Source organism: Sceloporus undulatus, chromosome 4 (genome assembly GCF_019175285.1).
Source record: "Sceloporus undulatus isolate JIND9_A2432 ecotype Alabama chromosome 4, SceUnd_v1.1, whole genome shotgun sequence".
Taxonomy (NCBI): domain Eukaryota; kingdom Metazoa; phylum Chordata; class Lepidosauria; order Squamata; family Phrynosomatidae; genus Sceloporus; species Sceloporus undulatus.
The window spans coordinates 49,911,583-49,929,133 of NC_056525.1; the positions used below are offsets into that span (position 1 = coordinate 49,911,583).

The 17,551-nt window shown below is 38.8% G+C and overlaps 1 protein-coding gene across 2 annotated transcripts in view; it reads left to right on the forward strand.

Annotated features, from left to right (window-relative positions):
- The window catches only part of SLC16A1 (solute carrier family 16 member 1), a 50,492-nt gene extending 33,183 nt beyond the window's left edge, over positions 1–17,309 (forward strand). Inside the window, exons 1-4 of one of the 2 annotated variants that reach the window (XM_042461772.1) lie at positions 2,786–2,813; positions 9,903–10,046; positions 11,538–12,407; positions 12,959–17,309. In XM_042461772.1, the coding sequence (XP_042317706.1) occupies positions 2,801–2,813; positions 9,903–10,046; positions 11,538–12,407; positions 12,959–13,236 (1,305 nt within the window). In that variant the 5' untranslated portion in view covers positions 2,786–2,800 and the 3' untranslated portion in view covers positions 13,237–17,309. Of the gene's footprint in view, positions 1–2,785; positions 2,814–9,902; positions 10,047–11,537; positions 12,408–12,958 lie in introns of those variants that run through there. The other variant, XM_042461771.1, reaches the window with a different exon arrangement.
- The last annotated feature ends 242 nt before the right edge of the window (positions 17,310–17,551 follow it).

A 17,551-nucleotide genomic window follows, 5' to 3' on the forward strand; every position in this document is an offset into this window, starting at 1 on the left:
CAGCTTCACTCTGTGGTCTACTTCCACTGTATAATTGAAATAAGAAATTAACTGCAAGACATACCAAGAATATGTTGGAGAGCATATGTTTAGCTGGATGCTGGAGGCAATACACAGAAGAGCTATACAGAAGTAACCCAACATGTAAAAGCATTGCACATGGAGGATTCCCCTTCTCTTCATCTCTTATACTTGTCCATTCCTTTGCCCTTTCTTTTGGGACAGTGTTATATCTTCCTTTGAAAACAGAGCTGAATATTTGTAGTTTGCATGCTGCTGCAACTGTGATGGACAAATGGCCAGGTTTTATTTTGCATTTGTGCCTCAAAAACAAGTGACGTTGGTTGAATGAGATGACAGTTTTCCTTAGAAGGGAACAGTGTCTGCTTTGTTCCTACTCAGCCAGTTAGGCAACTAGCAGACTTCTCTGCTTCAGTATTAACAATAAGCATGTAAACTGTAACTGTCTTAATGAGATCTCTATAATTGTTTGCTTCTAATGGTTCAAAGAATTCATTCCTTGAATGCTCACTTGAAGAAGCTGTGAGGGAACCATACTGTAGAAAATAAATAAATGGACTAGAAATGCTCATTTGTCTTCAGAATGAGACATTGCGCCCTCTCCCCTTAAATATTTTCTCTTGCAAAATTGTAACTGGGCATTTGATCACTATGATATAAAAATGAGGGTTTATACAAAAGTGATTATCCCGTAATTTATAGATTTTGTATCTCATATTCTGCTTAATAGTAACACTAGAAATAGACCACACTAGGTTATGATTTTTTTAATGGTGATTATGCAGCTAGGGTTCTTAAAAGGACCATTTTCTTGATAAAGCACTATTAATAATACTAATATTAGCAACAATAATAATATTAATAATAACTGTCAATCAATCAATTTGTGTCCTATCCTTAATTGTTAATATCCTGGGATAGATTGCACATAAATTTGAAAAAAACAAAAAACAAAACCCAGACCTGTAAGAATGGAAAGAGATGTCAAAGGTCATCTGGTCCAACCCTATGTAATGATTTAAATTTGTTATCATTATTATTATTGACAACAACAACAGTTTTGTTAATATCTTTGAGTCCAGTTTTGGGGGAGAAAAGCAGGGCAGAATTAATTAACTTAAATAAATCTAAGCATCAATTAACTAACTAAATATAAGCCTTCATTTCCTTTCTTCCTTTCTCTTGTCTTATTGACCCTTTTATTTTTTTTTAAAAAAAGCTTACTGTATCTTCTCTCTAAGTTCTGTGCTTTAACTTATAAATTCCAAAATCCCAGTTTCTATCTCCAGCTCCTTCCTCTCTCTCTTTCACTCACGTCCTTGGGAGCACAAAGGAGTATTTAATATGCCAACATATTCCTGATAAGTTGAATGATGCTACAATTTAATGGCAGTATGTGTGAATTGTAGCTGTTCAATTGTAGAATCAACACCAGTGTTAACTAAAATATTCCAACAAATATGGAAAAGCACACGATGGCCAACAGACTGGAAACATTGAGTATACATCCCCATCCACAAAAAAGAAAAAAAAAAAAGAAAAAAAAGGAGACAGTAGCAACATGGAACTCTAGCATTAATTTCCCACACAAGGAAAATTATGCCTAAAATTCTGTGACACAGACTTCAATCGCATATGGAGAGAGAAATCCTGCAAGTGCAAGTAGGATTCAGGAAAGGTAGAGGCACTAGGGATCACATTGCAAACATACAATAGTTAATGAAGTACACCAAGGAATTTCAAACGAAAAACAACATATGTTCTATAGACTATAGCAAAGCCTTTGATTGCATAGATCACAAAAAGCTATGAAACACTCTCTAAGAGATTATTGTTAGTGTTGCTAATATTAGTATTATTATTAGTATTATTAATGGTGCTTTATCAAGAAAATAGTCCTGTTAAGAACCCTAGCTGCATAATCACCATTAAAAAAAATCATATCCTAGTGTGGTCTATTTCTAGAGTCACTGTTAAACAAAGACATGAGAATCCCCCTACATTTGATACTTCTGATGAGAAATCTATACTCGGGACAAGAGGCCACTGTTTGAACAGAATATGGAGAGGAGGAACAGAATATTTCTCAACTGGCAAGGGGCTCAGGCAAGGCTGCATTTTATCAGCATACTTGTTCAACATGTACTCAGAAAAGATCATATGAAGAGCAGCCTTAGACTTAGAAGAAGGAGGAATGAAGATAAGAGGAAGGAACATCAACAATGTAAGATGTGCAGATGACACAGTATTTCTAGCGGGAAAAATCACGGACTTAGAACAATTACTGAAGAAGGTCAAGAAAGAAAGGCTTGCTGTTGAACATAAAGAAAACAAAAATAATGACCATGGAGAATCTACATAAATTCAACCTAGACATGAGGAAATTGAAATAATTAAAGATTTCTCATACCTTGGATCAAACATCGATTGGAATGGAGACTGCAGTCAAGAGATGTGAATAAGACTAGGAATGGGAAAGGCAGTGATGAAAGAACTAGACATGATATTAAAGAGTAAAATTATATAATTGAGTACTAAAGATAGAATCATCCATGCCATGGTCTTTCCCCATCACTATGTATGGATATGAGAGCTGGACAGTGAAAAAAGCATGTAAAAAGAAAATTAACTCATTTGAGATGCGGTACTGGAGAAGAGTACTGAGAATACTGTGGAGAGCCAAAAAGGGGTCCTTGAACAGAATGGGTCTTTGAACAGAACAAGCCTGAAATACTCCTAGAAGTCAAGATGATCAAATTGAGGCTGTCATACTTTGGCCATGTCATGTGAAGGTATGACTCATCTGAAAAGACAATAATGATGAGAAAGGTTGTGGGAAGTAGAAAGAGAGAAAGGCCCGTTACAGACCGCCCAAAAGAGGCGGTCTTGGGCCGCTGCCGGTTGCAGCGCGGGGAAGCCGCTGCAGCCAAACCACGCGACTCCCGCGCTGTAAAAAAGGAGCGTGAAAATCGTGCTCCTTCCGGCAACCCGGAAGAGACGTCGCAAGTGCCAAAGCGCGCACTCGCGACGTCTCTTCCGGGTTTAGACGTCTGGATGCTGCGCGTCCGTTACGTCAAGATGACCGCGCCCGTCTGTATAGGGTGCCGCCATCTTGCTGTACGAAATATGCGCAAGGGGCAAGGCGCGTCCGGAAGCACCGCCCCTCGCGTGTATTCCTGGCGCAACGATGGCGCCGCTTAGGCCAGTCTGTAAGGCGCCAAAGATTACATGCTAGGTGGCTAGACTCAATTAGGGAGATCACAGGCATGAATCTACAAGACTTAAACAGAGCAGTGAAAGACGGGATCTTGAAGATGTCTCATCCACAGGGTAGCCATGAGTCAAGCTTGATTCAAGGGCAGTTAACAACAACAAATAATACAGTAGTATCTATGAATATATGCACAACTTGGTGATTATCATGTGTACAGGTACTACACATTAGTGAATACTAAACAAAACTTTTTTTTCATTAGCGTAGTCACAATGTCAAAGGAAGGATTTGGGTGACCTTGCCATATAAAGAGGAAATAGTGCAGAAAGTGCCACATCTTACAGGAAGAACACATGCTTTGTATACTGAAGGTCACATTTTGAGTCCCTGATATCTCTAAAGTGGATATTGAGTAGTAGGGCTTAGATAGGCCTCTTGCTGAAAACTGGGAGAGCTGTTGTCAGGGGAGGTCTAGTAAGTTTTGAGTTGAATGAATCAAGAATATGGCTTTAGAGACATATTTAGATAATGTTTTCAGATGTGGAACTGGTTCATAATTGAGTTTACCCATCGATCATTCTGCAAAACAGAGCTAATGATTTTCCAGTGGACTTTTTAAATACATTGTTTATGAGAATAACTGTTTTCAAGACTGTGAAGCACCCACCATAAGGAATGATTTTGCATATTGCCCTAAAATCAACAGAAGGGCTCATGATATGACAGCTGACATGACACAGTGGATTCCTTAATGGAATTTCAGAATGTATTGTTTTCCAACCCAGGTTACTGTTGACAATTGGCCAGCTTCTGCTTAGTTATCCAGGTTGAGAGGTCACCGTGGGGCTGAGTATTGATGTATGTTGACAATTTTTTTTATCAGTTAATGGAGAAACCAGATCAGTTAATATGCAGGACATAATGGGTATGAGTTTTATTTAAACGGGCATTAGTGTCTGTAGAACATTCGGTCTGCCCTTAATTGCTGTTTGCTTTGGATTTAGGAACTTTCTGTAATGAAATATTTTAAATACTGCTGTATGGACTAATCAAACTCAAACCTTTGGATGGTAATTAAAAGAATACAATTTGTACATAAACAAGTTTGGCTAAAGAGGATTTGAGCTACAATTACAGTTACTGGCTGGCTCTGAATGGAATATAGGAATAATGCTAGTCTTCCTTGGCTGATTGTTTCATAGGTTACATTTTGTTTATTCACCTCTGCTCTTTCCTTCACCATTCATGAGGCTGTACTGAAGCTAATGTAACACATTTCAGACATACAGTAAATATGCAAGTTTGCTACGGTGAGCTTACCTAAACACCCATTTTTGGGTTTATAGATAATGGTTACCAAAGGAAAAGCATGCTTTCAGCTCTGGTATGGCAAGTGGTTCATGTATCCATTCTGCTACCTGATCTGCATTTTTTTTAATGCTAATGTCACTAAATAAGTTCTAAACCAGATTTTGTCTGGTTGATTTTTTAAAAAATGTCACCTATGTGGATATGCTCTTCAACAGTATACATTAGTGGTTCTCAAATTTTTACCTTCGCAACCCCCTTTACTTCTACACATGGATGTCACCCTGCTACTCAGTGTAATATGTTAATAAAATATTTTGTCGATTTAGTGTGCATATTTTTATTTACACATTCATGTCTATACTGTATATATTTTAACATTTTATAAGGAAATAACATTGTTCAGATTAGAGCAGTTTTATTTCAATAAATTCAATACTTAACACATGTATAAATTTTACACATACTGTCTCATGCACAGCCACACTCACATCCATCAATGATCACAGATATCTATACACTCAGTCATGTATACACTCAGTCTTTCATTCTTTTTTACTCACATATATACATACTGTACTCATTTACTCTCTCACACAGAAATATTCATTCTGTTGTGTATAGATGGGTATATACAAGTGCATATGTGAATGTATAAAAAGATGAAGAGTGTGACTGTGTAAGTGTTTGATAACTTGTGTGTGAGATTGTGTGTTAACAAATGAATAGAGGGGAGGAGTCAGAAGAACTTTACTGAGTGTATGTGAGAGAGAATTAGCATGTGAGAGAAAGTCACTTGCACACTGTGGGACAAACCAAGGATATTTGTGAGAATGCGTGTGTTGACTATGAAAGAAAAGAAGTGTCATAGTGTGCATATGTGTGAGAAAATTAGATGTGAGTGATTTGAGAACGTGTCTTGGAGGGTAAGAGACCATGATTTGAGAGTGTGTCTGTAAGAATTACTGTAATTGACTAAGAAGATGTGTGAGAGAAAGTGAGCAAGGAGAAGCTCAGCATGTGTATGTGCGTGTGCATGTGAGCAAGAGAGGTGGTCCTGGTCAGTTGGAAGGCAGATCAGGGAATAGGGATACAGCCAGATGGGGTTACACTCCTCCTGAAGACTCAGGTTCACAGTTTGGTGGTTCTCCTGGACTCAGCTTTGAACCTGGACGCCCAGGACTCTTCAGTGACTAGGAGTGGTCTTTCATATTTAAAGCTTGTGCACCAACTGTCCCTGTTTCTTGGAACGCCGTATCTGGCCTTAGTTGCATCCCTTTTGGACTACTGTAGCATGCTGTACTTGGGGCTGCCTTTGAAGAGTGTTTGGAAACTTCAGCTGGTCCAAAGAGCTGTGGCCAGGCTGTTAATGGGGGCTGGTTACTGAGACCACACAAGGCCCCTGTTGAAACAGCTCCACTGGCTGCTAGTTTGTTTCTGGACATAATTCAAAGTGCTGGTTATGACCTATAAAGCCCTTTAGACAGTAGCTCAGTTCCAGGCTATTTGGCAAACAGTATCTCTCTGTATGAGCCGACCCAGGTTTTGAGACCATCAGGAGAGGCGCTTCCCTCAGTTCCAGCCCCATCACAAGCGTGACTGGTGGAGACGTGAGAGAGGGCCTACAGTGCCCTTAGACTGTAGAACACTTTTCCCAAGGAAGCCAGAACGGCCCCCTCCTTGTTTGCCTTCCACCAGCAGGCTTAGACCTTCTTGTTCAGACAGGCATGTAAAACAGAAAGTTTTAATCCCCGATGTTACATTGTTTTAAAGTGTTTTAAACATTTTTACCTTTTAAACTGTATTTTATTCTTTAAACACGTAAGTTGTTTTAATATTGTAATAATTTAATTCTATTTTAATGTACCTTTTTGTATGCTTTTAATTGTACTGGTTTTTTTAAATATTGTAAGCTGTCCTGAATCCCGGTTTTGAGAAAAGGGTGGCATATAAATAAATCATAGAATAATAGAGTTGGAAGAGACCACAAGGGCCATCCAGTCCAACCCCCTGCCATGCAGGAAATCCAAATCAAAGCATCCCCGACAGATGGCCATCCAGTCTCTGTTTAAAGACCTCCAAGGAGGGAGATTCCACTACACTCTGAGGGAGTTTGTTCCACTGTCGGACAGCTCTTAGTGTCAGGAAGTTCTTCCTAATGTTGAGGTGGAATCTCTTGCATACATTGTTCCGGGTCCTAGTCTCTGGAGCAGCAGAAAACAAGATTGCTCCCTCCTCAATATGATATCCCTTCAAGTATTTAAACAGGGCTATCATATAATAATAAATACTAACAAGAGAGAAGTTCATGTTTGCCACCAAGAGATTTTAAAAATCCTGTGTAGCACCTTTTGAAGCTGAAAGAAATTCCTCTCAGAAGTGGGCCAGTGGGTCAGAGAATTAGTGTGAATGAACCCCTGCGAGAATGAAAGAAAAAGAGTGAGAGAAACTTTGTGTCTGAGTGTAAGAAAGAGTGAGCGTACATGTAAGAGTGCTTGGGGAGGCAGAGAGATGGGACCTCTTGGAAGCTGGTTCTGTTGGTTCTCCAAATCTTCCTCCACCCCCACCACCTTCAGTGGGTGCCCAAAGGCCTCTTCATTCATTCCTCTTCTCCTTGGGCCTAATTCAACCCCTGCTCTGCCCTGCTCGCCTTTCTAGGCCAAGCGGCCTGTCGTGCACTTCTGCCTGCGAGTGGGAAGGTGAAGGTGGTGTAGGTCAGTGGTGAGCCTAGGCACACACACACTGCTCCAGTGTCTCACAGGAAGCAGCACACTTCTCCATGGCTAGCTGGTCTGATATGCTATTCATTTGAGAGTGGAGCAACCCAGGCTGCTTCTCCTCTGCCTCTGAGCGGTTTTAGCCAGAGTTAGGTGGCAGCCCTTAGCATCAGTTTCTACCACCCTTCTCCACCACTAGGGACCATTGCAGATACTGGTTCTCCTTCACCTTCTTTGTGCTCAGGGTGCACTGGACTGAGCAGGTGTGTTGGTTGAGGCTTCAGCAGCATCTCATCCCGAGAACTACAGCAGTAACAGGACAGATGGGAAAAGAAGAAGCTCCTCCACTCTCCTTCTCCTCCCACAGGCAAAAATGTCTGCTCCAAGTGCCCTCCTTGTCTTTCTGTTCCTCCGCAGAACAGAAAAGGTTTGGGAAGGGGAGGAGGTGGAGGGATCAGGGTCTCCAAATCTTGTCACCCTCCATCCACCCTTTTGAGTGATTCTCACATATATGCCCTCAAGGGTCCTTCTCCATACATCCTAACACAAATTTATCTGACATCTGCCCTGGCACTACTATAATACATAGCGAATTCCTTTATGTTTCTGTGATGTAAAGAGAAGGTAGAAAAGCTTAAACTGGATAATAGCAATCTGATCCCTTAGGTCTGAAAAGGCACTACTAAGATAGAAAAACCTCTGTAGAGAATTTTCACCTGGAACTTACTTGATGCTGTGTGAAGTTCCCAAAACAGAAAACCTTCCTTTTGGTTTCTTACTAAAATCTAGCTACTGCTCTTGCTGAAAGCCTTAAGATTATTATTTTATTTAGTGCCAAATCTGTATACGTGACTCATCACAGAATAAAACAATAGTAGAAACAGCCTTGCCAAAGGTGTACAATCTATTTTAAAAAAATAGGAACAAAGAATACAGGGAAGGTATGTAGTAATATATAAAACCAATACATTAAAATTGTGAAACAAGCTAGTCAAATACAAATATAAAAATTATTACCATAGAATCACAAGTGGAGTGACATAAAACAAAAAAGATAATAGTAGCAGAATGTTGAATAGCAGGGAACTAAAATAAAAACATGGCTGGTCCTCTTTATCCATAGACTCAAACATCCACAGTTTTAAAATATTAAAAATATATATAAGTTTGAAATAGCAGACATTAATTTTACCATTTTATTTGATTTTACTACATCATTGTATTTAATGGGACTTGGGCATCCATGGATTCTGGAATCCATAGAGGCTCCTGGAACCAAACCCCAGAGGATACCAATGACCCACTGTATGCAAAAATCAGTAAAAATACATAGAAGTTATTTTAAGGTATAACAAGTATTTTAAAAAGCAATTATGGGGCTGTACAGACCATCCTGAAAAGGGTGGTCTGCAACTGCCCCTTTCTGCTCCTGAGGGACGCTGCAGCAGCCAAACTGCGCGGTGTCCCTCCACACGTAAAAGAACCTGGAAAAACCGGGTTCTTTTTAGAGTGTGTTCCCGACGCCATGAGTGCACCATTAGCACACTGTGGTGCATCAGTGGCTCAGCACAGCAACATATGGATGCTGCGCTGCACTTGCATCATGGCCGCGCAGTCATGGTGGCGCCCATACATCCTAGGGTTTGGGGCGTGTGGTTGCTGCATGCTCCTGAACCCTAGAATTGGCCCAAGGATGTCGCTTCATGGAGGTATGTACCGGGCCTAAATTAATCTGTAGAATCAAATCAAATTAAAAATAATTAAAAGATAGGAAACAAACAAACAAACCCTACACAATTAAACACCCATTGCAATCAATTTCTGAAAGCCTGATGGAGAAATTTCAGAAGAAGTACATGGAGAGACCCATCCTAACCTCCTCAGGTAGCCTCCCTTGTACCCACGAACAGTATCTAGGATGGTGGTGGAACAAAGAGAAGGGCCTTCCCCAAAGATTTAAGAGCTTCATTAAAAAAACCTTCATTTGTACGTCATATTGTTTTAGATGTTCTGTTTTAACCTATATTGTAAACCGCCTTTAATCTCATTCAAGAGACAAGCAGGATATTAAATAAATAAATAGGCAGGATAGTACAGGGAGATACAGTATCCTGGACTTGTATATTTCATGTCCTGGTTAATAATTTAGCTGCAGCATTTTCAGCCAATTAAAATTTCTGACCACTTTTCAAAGGCAGCCCTAGGTAGAAGGTATTACAATACTCCAGATGGATTGTGACCAAGGCATGTGTCACCATGGGCAGATCAAACATCTTTGAGTATGCATACTGGTGTGCACTAGCTTTAATGGAGCACATTAAATACTGAATCTTGGGCCTTCAGGCTTAGGGCATATCCAGTAAACAGAACCAGCATCTTCAGTAAGATTGTAAGCCATCTAACATAGACTAAATCTCTATACCCAGACCTGACTTTCAACTGATCAGGAGTCCCTCTGTCTTGTTTGGCTCGACTATGATTTGTTTGCTCTCATTTAGTTCATGATGGATGAAGGCTGTGAATCCACAGTCTACAAATAGTTAATTGTTTGCTTGGCATATACCTATTCAAAAGTGCAGAAAGTAATACAATGCAAATATATTTTATGTCTGGATAATAATTACCTTTTTGATTTTTCCTAGGCCCTATCAGCAGTATCCTGGTGAACAAATATGGAAGTCGGCCAGTCATGATTGCTGGAGGCTGTCTCTCAGGGTGTGGTTTAATTGCTGCCTCTTTCTGTAATACTGTGGAGGAGCTTTACTTTTGTGTTGGGGTTGTGGGAGGTGAGTGAACCACTACAAGTATTTTAGCCTGTAAATCTAAACAAGATGTTTTTAGACATGGGAATTGGTATAGAAATTGACTGAAATTAATAAATACTAGAATAGACCACTCAAGAACAAACATTATTTTTATCCTGTTTGAGGAAAGCTAATGTGAGGTACTGTTAAGTAAGGAACCATGCTTTGTTTCCCAGCGGCTAGCAAAAACTGTGGATGCTCAAATCCATTGCTTTCAATGGTGCATACTCAGGCTTCCCCATTTAAAAAGCTGAGGCTTGCCCTCTGCAGAAGCTCAACTCCTCAGATGGCAAGTCCATAGTTAGCGGGGCACACTGTAATATCACAGCTTGGCCAGGAAGAATCCATAATTCCCCTCTTTCATTATCCAGCTCAACCAAATGCCTTGGGAGGGGCAAGTGTCCATCACAGATCACTTTTGCCCACACAAACCTAGATTATATTTGGAAGCTGTCACTCTCCTTTGAACAAATACAAATGATGGCTTCTCTGGTATCATCCCACTTTTAGAATGACCTTGGAGAGGATCACCTAGGGTCATTGTTATCATCTTGAGACCATCTGAGGAATTTCTAATTTCTTAGGATTTTTATTTCTTGTGTGTGTTATGAGGTTGTAATAACTACTCTGTTTTTAATCAGAGTTAAGATGCCTCCTGCATATTTCTACCATATCTTTGGATTTGGACAAATCTTGAATCCTGAATTAAATTAGACTGATATTATCTTTACCAATCTCTCTCTTCCAAGCAGGGATACTACAGGCTATTTGGTGGAACCTGGGTGATCTGGGAGGAGGGAACATTAGGTGCATTTTTGAAAAATGCTGAGTGTTCAGGTCAGATTAAAATCCTGAAAATCTGCCCTCGATTTATACGTCAGGTCAACGTATAGTCGAGTATATATGATAGCTATCATGCTGAAAAGTCTTTTTCTATATGTGAGTTTCATAACAGTTGCCCACAAAAAGCCTGGAGGGGAATATCCTTTTGTGGGTGTTTGTTTGTTCGGAAACATCGCAACTGTATAGTGCCATCATTATATGCCTTATGAGAACTGGGGCTGAAAAACACCTGGTGGGCTAAAGTTGCCATGCTTTGCTTGGAAAGGATGTTTTCACACAAACCTTTTGTACTTGATTCTTCATTATGAAGGGGCAAATATTGCTGCAAATATAATCCTATTCTGTTTAAGAAAAAACATGAGAATTCATATGTGAGACAGAAAATTCTCTGCACCTCTTTCATGAATTGGTAAGAATGAAGCCTCTGGCTCAAAAAAATCTGCATTAATCTTTTTTTAATAACTCAAATCAGGAAACAGAGAGCACATACCATACTTACATTAAAAGCATAATCTGTGTCCTCTTGCTCAGCCTATACCAGTATATATGTGCCATTTAAACACACTGTTTATAGTTGCATCTACAGTTGTTATGTCTTTAAATTTAATAATGTATTTACTTCTATTCTAGGTCTTGGACTTGCATTTAATTTAAACCCAGCCTTGACAATGATTGGCAAGTACTTCTACAAAAAACGTCCATTGGCTAACGGACTGGCAATGGCAGGCAGCCCTGTGTTCTTGTCTACTCTGGCTCCTTTAAACCAATATTTCTACAGTATTTTTGGATGGAGAGGGAGCTTCTTGATTCTTGGAGGTCTCTTGCTTAACTGTTGTGTTGCTGGGTCCCTGATGAGACCAATAGGTCCCAAGCCAGATCAAGTTAAAAAAGAGGTTAATAAGGAAGCATTGCAAGAAGCTGGAAAAGTAATGAGAAAAGAAGAAGGCGCAGGAGATGTCAGTACAGATCTTATTGCTGGGAAGGCTAAAAAGCAGAAATCTACAGTCCTCCAGACTATTAACAAATTTTTGGATTTGTCACTCTTCACACATCGTGGCTTCTTGCTCTATCTGTTTGGCAATGTAGTCATGTTTTTTGGACTATTTACTCCATTAGTTTTTCTCAGTAACTATGGGAAGAGTATGCATTTTTCTAAAGAATCTTCTGCCTTCCTGCTGTCCATTCTGGCCTTTGTAGATATGGTTGCCAGACCATCCATGGGCTTGGTGGCAAACACAAAGTGGGTGAGGCCCAGGGTCCAGTATTTCTTTGCTGTGTCAGTGGTCTATAATGGAGTATGTCACCTGCTGGCACCTTTGTCCACCACCTATGCTGGCTTTTGCATCTATGCGGGTTTCTTTGGATTTGCCTTTGGCTGGCTCAGCTCTGTCTTGTTTGAAACATTGATGGATTTAGTTGGAGCACAACGGTTCTCCAGTGCTGTTGGATTGGTGACTATTGTGGAATGTTGTCCTGTGCTTTTGGGACCACCTCTTCTAGGTAGAGTATTTTCTATATATATTTTTGGGTGTGTGCAAGATTGTCTTGTGCTTGCTCTTTGGTGAGCTGCAGTAATTATGCTATTCTCAGCACAGTGCAGATATCGGGAAAGCATTTTCATAAGTATAGTAGCCACATCGTTGGGTTATACAACCATGGTAGTGCTGATCGATTATGCAGCTTCATAAATCAAAGTAGATGTAGAAAGCCACCTAACCTAAAAGTATGAAGAAGTAGTTGCCATTCTAAAATATTCTTCAGAATATGAAGAAGTAGACTTGCATGCCTAGCTTTGAGTTACTTTGTATGCTTAAAAAGTAGCCAATCTTATAATGTTTCTTCCCCCTCTCCCTCCATAGCACCTTTGAGACTATTATTATTATAATTATTATTATAATGGTTATTTGTTATTTTCCCACAAAATTTGAGGAAGCTGATTCACATCTATGCTACCAGTTTCTTTCTTTCAGGTCACAAACGTGCTACAAGATCCCTTTGAATATTGATTTTCCTGACTGACAAGGAATTCCTTTCCCCCCCACTTCTCTTAGGTAAACTCAATGACATGTATGGTGACTACAAATACACCTATTGGGCATGTGGAATCATCTTGATCGTCTCTGGGATCTTCTTGTTTATTGGGATGGGCATCAATTACCGGCTTTTGGCAAAAGAACAAAAGGCTGAGGATAAGCAGAAGGCTGAAGGGAAGGAAGAAGAAACTAATATTGATGAAGCTGAAAAACAAAAGGAGTCCAGCAATGATGTGGCTAATCAGCCCCAGAAAACCACAGAAGATGGTATAAAGGAGGAGGATAGCCACATGTGAAAGACTGGTATCTAATTCAATAGGGTTTGATTTTTATCAGCCTGAAGGGGTGAGCACTGCCAGTAGTGAATAGTGGTGAGCAATGTATAAATCAGGTTACCTTAAAAACAAAGCTGCAAATTGTTTTTTATCAGCATTTGACACAAGTAAAAGTTCATTGGGCAGTGCCATCTTTTTACAGGGGGTTGGATGGGGAGGGAGGGAAATTTTTGTACTCTGGCTTTTTTTTAACAGTAATGTGAATGTACTAATATGTGCCTTAGAGCTTGCACATTTAGGCTATTCTGGCAAAGCCTTAACTCCATTCTATAAACCTCCTTGCAGGTTTGTAGTCTACTTAGGCTATATCTGTAAAGAATATCTGATTACTTTTATTCAATAAGTTTCAGGGTTACTTGAACACTATTGCATATGTTTCTAAAATTCATTACTTTCAGATATGTAGTAGAAGTACAAACTTCTTTGGAGCACAGGTGAGGAAAGGTTTGTGAGTATTTAATAAATAATATTGCAGTCCAAATGTTTTTGGATGCTGGATTCAAGCCAGCTTGGCTGATACTTTTAATAACATTTGAAAACATTTCTAATTGTTCATAGTGTTCTTTTCTTTTTTTTTTTTTTTTGCTTCCTAATTAAATTTGACATCTCAAAATTGAATAAAATATGCAGATACCACTGCATACTGTCTTCACTCGACTTACTATAAAGTCTAGCCTACTTTGCGACTATCGTTATTTTTTCTCCTTCTCATCAGCCTAAAATGCGTGGGAATCATGTGACCCAGACACCGCTAGACAACAGTGTTCACCATTGGCTATGATAGCTAAAGCTACTCAGAGTTACAGGCCAGTGGTGTTTGAATGGCTGTATGATTCCCATCTCTGTTTTGATACAATATTAAGAAATGAAGCAGGTATTTTCAAGGAGGTGAGGTGATTAAACAGTATATGCCTAAACTATAATTTAGAGAATCTAAATAACCAATTTTCACTGTCTTCTGCCTTCTGTAGATGAACTTAACCTTGGAATTAGAAAGATTAAAGATCTCATCCTAAGCATGCTTTCTTTGAAGATAATTCTCCAAATCACAGCTAAACGTATTTAGTGTCTGTCATGTGGTCAGCATCATTGCCACTCATGCTGGTAGTATAATCTCCCGGCCTCTAACCAACTTCACTGCTTCCAAAGGGATGCATTTTCATTTTTTACTTTCCTCTAAATATTCTTAGGGAAGACCTACTGCCTGTTCAATTATATACTGTACTGCTCAGAGAATGGTGTTGAACACTATAGCTGTATTGCCAGAGCAGATACCTCTTTGAAACGTGCTCAGAATAAATTTGTTAAAGAGCAGCATGTATATTCTTTAACTGGATCAAAAAACAGGTGCATTACTTGTTGTTCACAGTTCTGTATGTTTTTTCTTTTAGCTCCCAGTTCCAAATGGACTAAGAATTTGCAGTGATAGGTAACTGCTCATCTGCAAGACGTTTTATCTAGTAAAAGATGGGAGAATCCTTTTTATGTGTGTATTTATTTTTATTTTTTTATTAGTACTGACAAACACCATACTTCTCTGCTGTAGATCATACTTTATATGGGAGAATAAGCAGAGAGCATCTTCTGGTCATAGGCTAATTTTTCTGTGCGTTAATGAATATTTCTCAGTTGTTGACTTTTTCAAATAAATTCTGATGTAAAATGCAACCACCAACTGTGGATGGGTTTTTCCTACTTTAAACTATTTTTTTTAACCTTTCACAGCCATATTCCAAAGTGAATGAATACAATGATACACTATGGGCCTACTTGTAAGGAGATAGAAGCAGATGAGCCCTTTAAACTGTAAAATTATGTTCCATTAAGATGTCATATATTGATTCAGTTAAACCTATGAAAGCCAGTAAGCTGCAAGAGAATGACTACTAAAAACACAATTCTGGGTCATTGTATAACTAGGGTAGTGCTAATGTAATAGCTGAAGTGAACAATAGTACCTTGCTTGTATTCAATTATTAATAAGACAAACTGTTTTAATCCAGAAGCACATGTCCTGTAGTGCTAGATCTGGGAGAGGAGGAAGGGATTCTGGATATCTCTCATTTGGGAAGCCACCCATTCTCTGTAGCTCTGGCAATATGCAAAGCAAGCAATACTACAATTTGTTGTTTTAAGATATGGGGGAAAATCAATTTTCTATATTTTGAACGTGTTTTAGAAATTTGAGCCTAACCTGATGTGAATCGGATTATGCAATTACAACCTGTAATTTATTTTCCCTTCCCCACTCACAAACTTGTTATAATATGCATGGCTTGATAAATTGGGGAAGATGTTTCTTACACAAAGGCTTTAACATTGAGTGTTCAGAATTCGTTGGATTCTCTCTCAGGTAATGGCTTTAGATCAGTGGTTCCCAACCTTTGGTCCTCCAATGATTTGGACTTCAGTTTCTATAATTCTTGACTGTTGGTCAAGTTGGCTGGGGCTTCTGGGAACCGAAGTCCAAAAAAATGGAGGATCAAAGGTTGAGAACCACTTCCTTAGATGATACCAGCATGGGAACTTCTTATGTATCTGATTTTTTTTTAAATGCTGTAAAAGCTTGCCAGGGATTATACATTCTTTTGCAGAGACTATTTCGTTATAGCTGAAAGTAGGCTTGCTGTGGTTTAGCAGTTCTGCACACCCACATTTTCAATCCCAGTTATAAACTTTGTGGCTAATGATGATCCCAGAATCCCTAACACTCCTAGATGCCCTTTTGTGGGAACAACATAGGGTTTTGTGGGGCCTGTGGGTGATTAGGTATCTCTGAGACAATAACAACAGGACTCAGACTTCTAGCATGTAAGATGTGATGTTTTGTGTTTGCTCTATGAAGGCTAGTAGAATGTTGGAAAATAATGTAGGACAGAAATATAGTTTTAACATGAATGCTTTTGATATTTTGCTCATGCAAGTGTTGAAGTGAGCAACAGCTAAGAAACTTAACTGTTCACCTTCACATACCACAATGGACCCACACAGATATATATTTAAATATTAATCATACCATAGTGCTCTACTCCAAAAGCAACTAGTCCAAACCCGCCTTGAATCTCATTGTGGGAGAAAGGCGAGATATAAATAAATAAAAATAAATAAAATATGGCCTTTGGCTTGATCTCTTCTATTCCTTGCTCTAAATTCTAAAGTCTTCTGCAAGTGATGAGGTCAAGCTTTTGCAAGAGTGTGTGGGAGACAGAGAAGTGGGAAAGAAAGAGAAAAGTTGAAAAGAGAGAGAGAGAAAGTGAAAAGAGATGAGCTTCCCTTCTTTGGTTTAGTTGGATCCACTTTGGCTTCACCCTTTCCACTGGCATGTGATCCCCAACAGATTATGCTGAAGGAATTTGTCCTTCAACAGATAACTTTTTTTCTCTCAGTTGAAATCAACATGTCTATTTTACACTATTTGAATCCAGTAGATTTAAACCTATGGTGTTCCTTCATTGTGTATCCTGCTAAGTTTTAGTAGCACAAAATCACTTTTCCACAAAACTCCTGCCTTGTCAAAGCTCATATCAAAGATAAATTTTTAATACTTTTGTAGAAAGCAAAATAAGCAGTCTGCATGCTTATATTGCTGTGTAAAAAAATAGTGCTAGTAACTGGCTCATGCTTCAAGTTTATATGAATGAACCAGAACAAATTAAAATTTACATTCTCTGTTCCTCCACCCCATACATAAATTCTGACAAGTGACCTTTCCTTTATTAAAGCCTTTGGAAGTTCCTTTACAGTATTACACAATGCACTGTGAAATCCTCTGTTCTGTTGTCTTAGCTGCTGATTTTTTTTTAAAAAAATTACAATTTCATTCTGCTCAAAAATTGTATAAAAAGGAACAGGTCAGGGTATTTTCATACTTTAGAATATGTTTATAAAGCCAATAGAGTATTTTGTATAAAGAGATTTTATGTACTGGTTGAGCTGTAATATTGTAAAACCAAGTTGTTATATGTTCAAAAGTTCCATGTGTCAAGAGTTCATGATAACTGTTTCCTGTTGCAATAAACTAATCTTGAAAAGTTTCTAGTGTGGTTTGTATTCTTCTGAGAGTAAGTAATGAAGATATCTGCATCTAGAAGCTTTTGGTGTCAGCACTATACTTGCTACTGTGAGAATATGTTGAGGGTGGAGTAAAAATGCCAAAATTAAAATTTATAAATGAAATTGCTGTGTAATTCAGGAAATATGCTAGCACCAAAGACAGTGTTGTCCTACTTCTTTTGGCCATCTGGAATAATTTACTCAGATCAACCATAAAGTTATG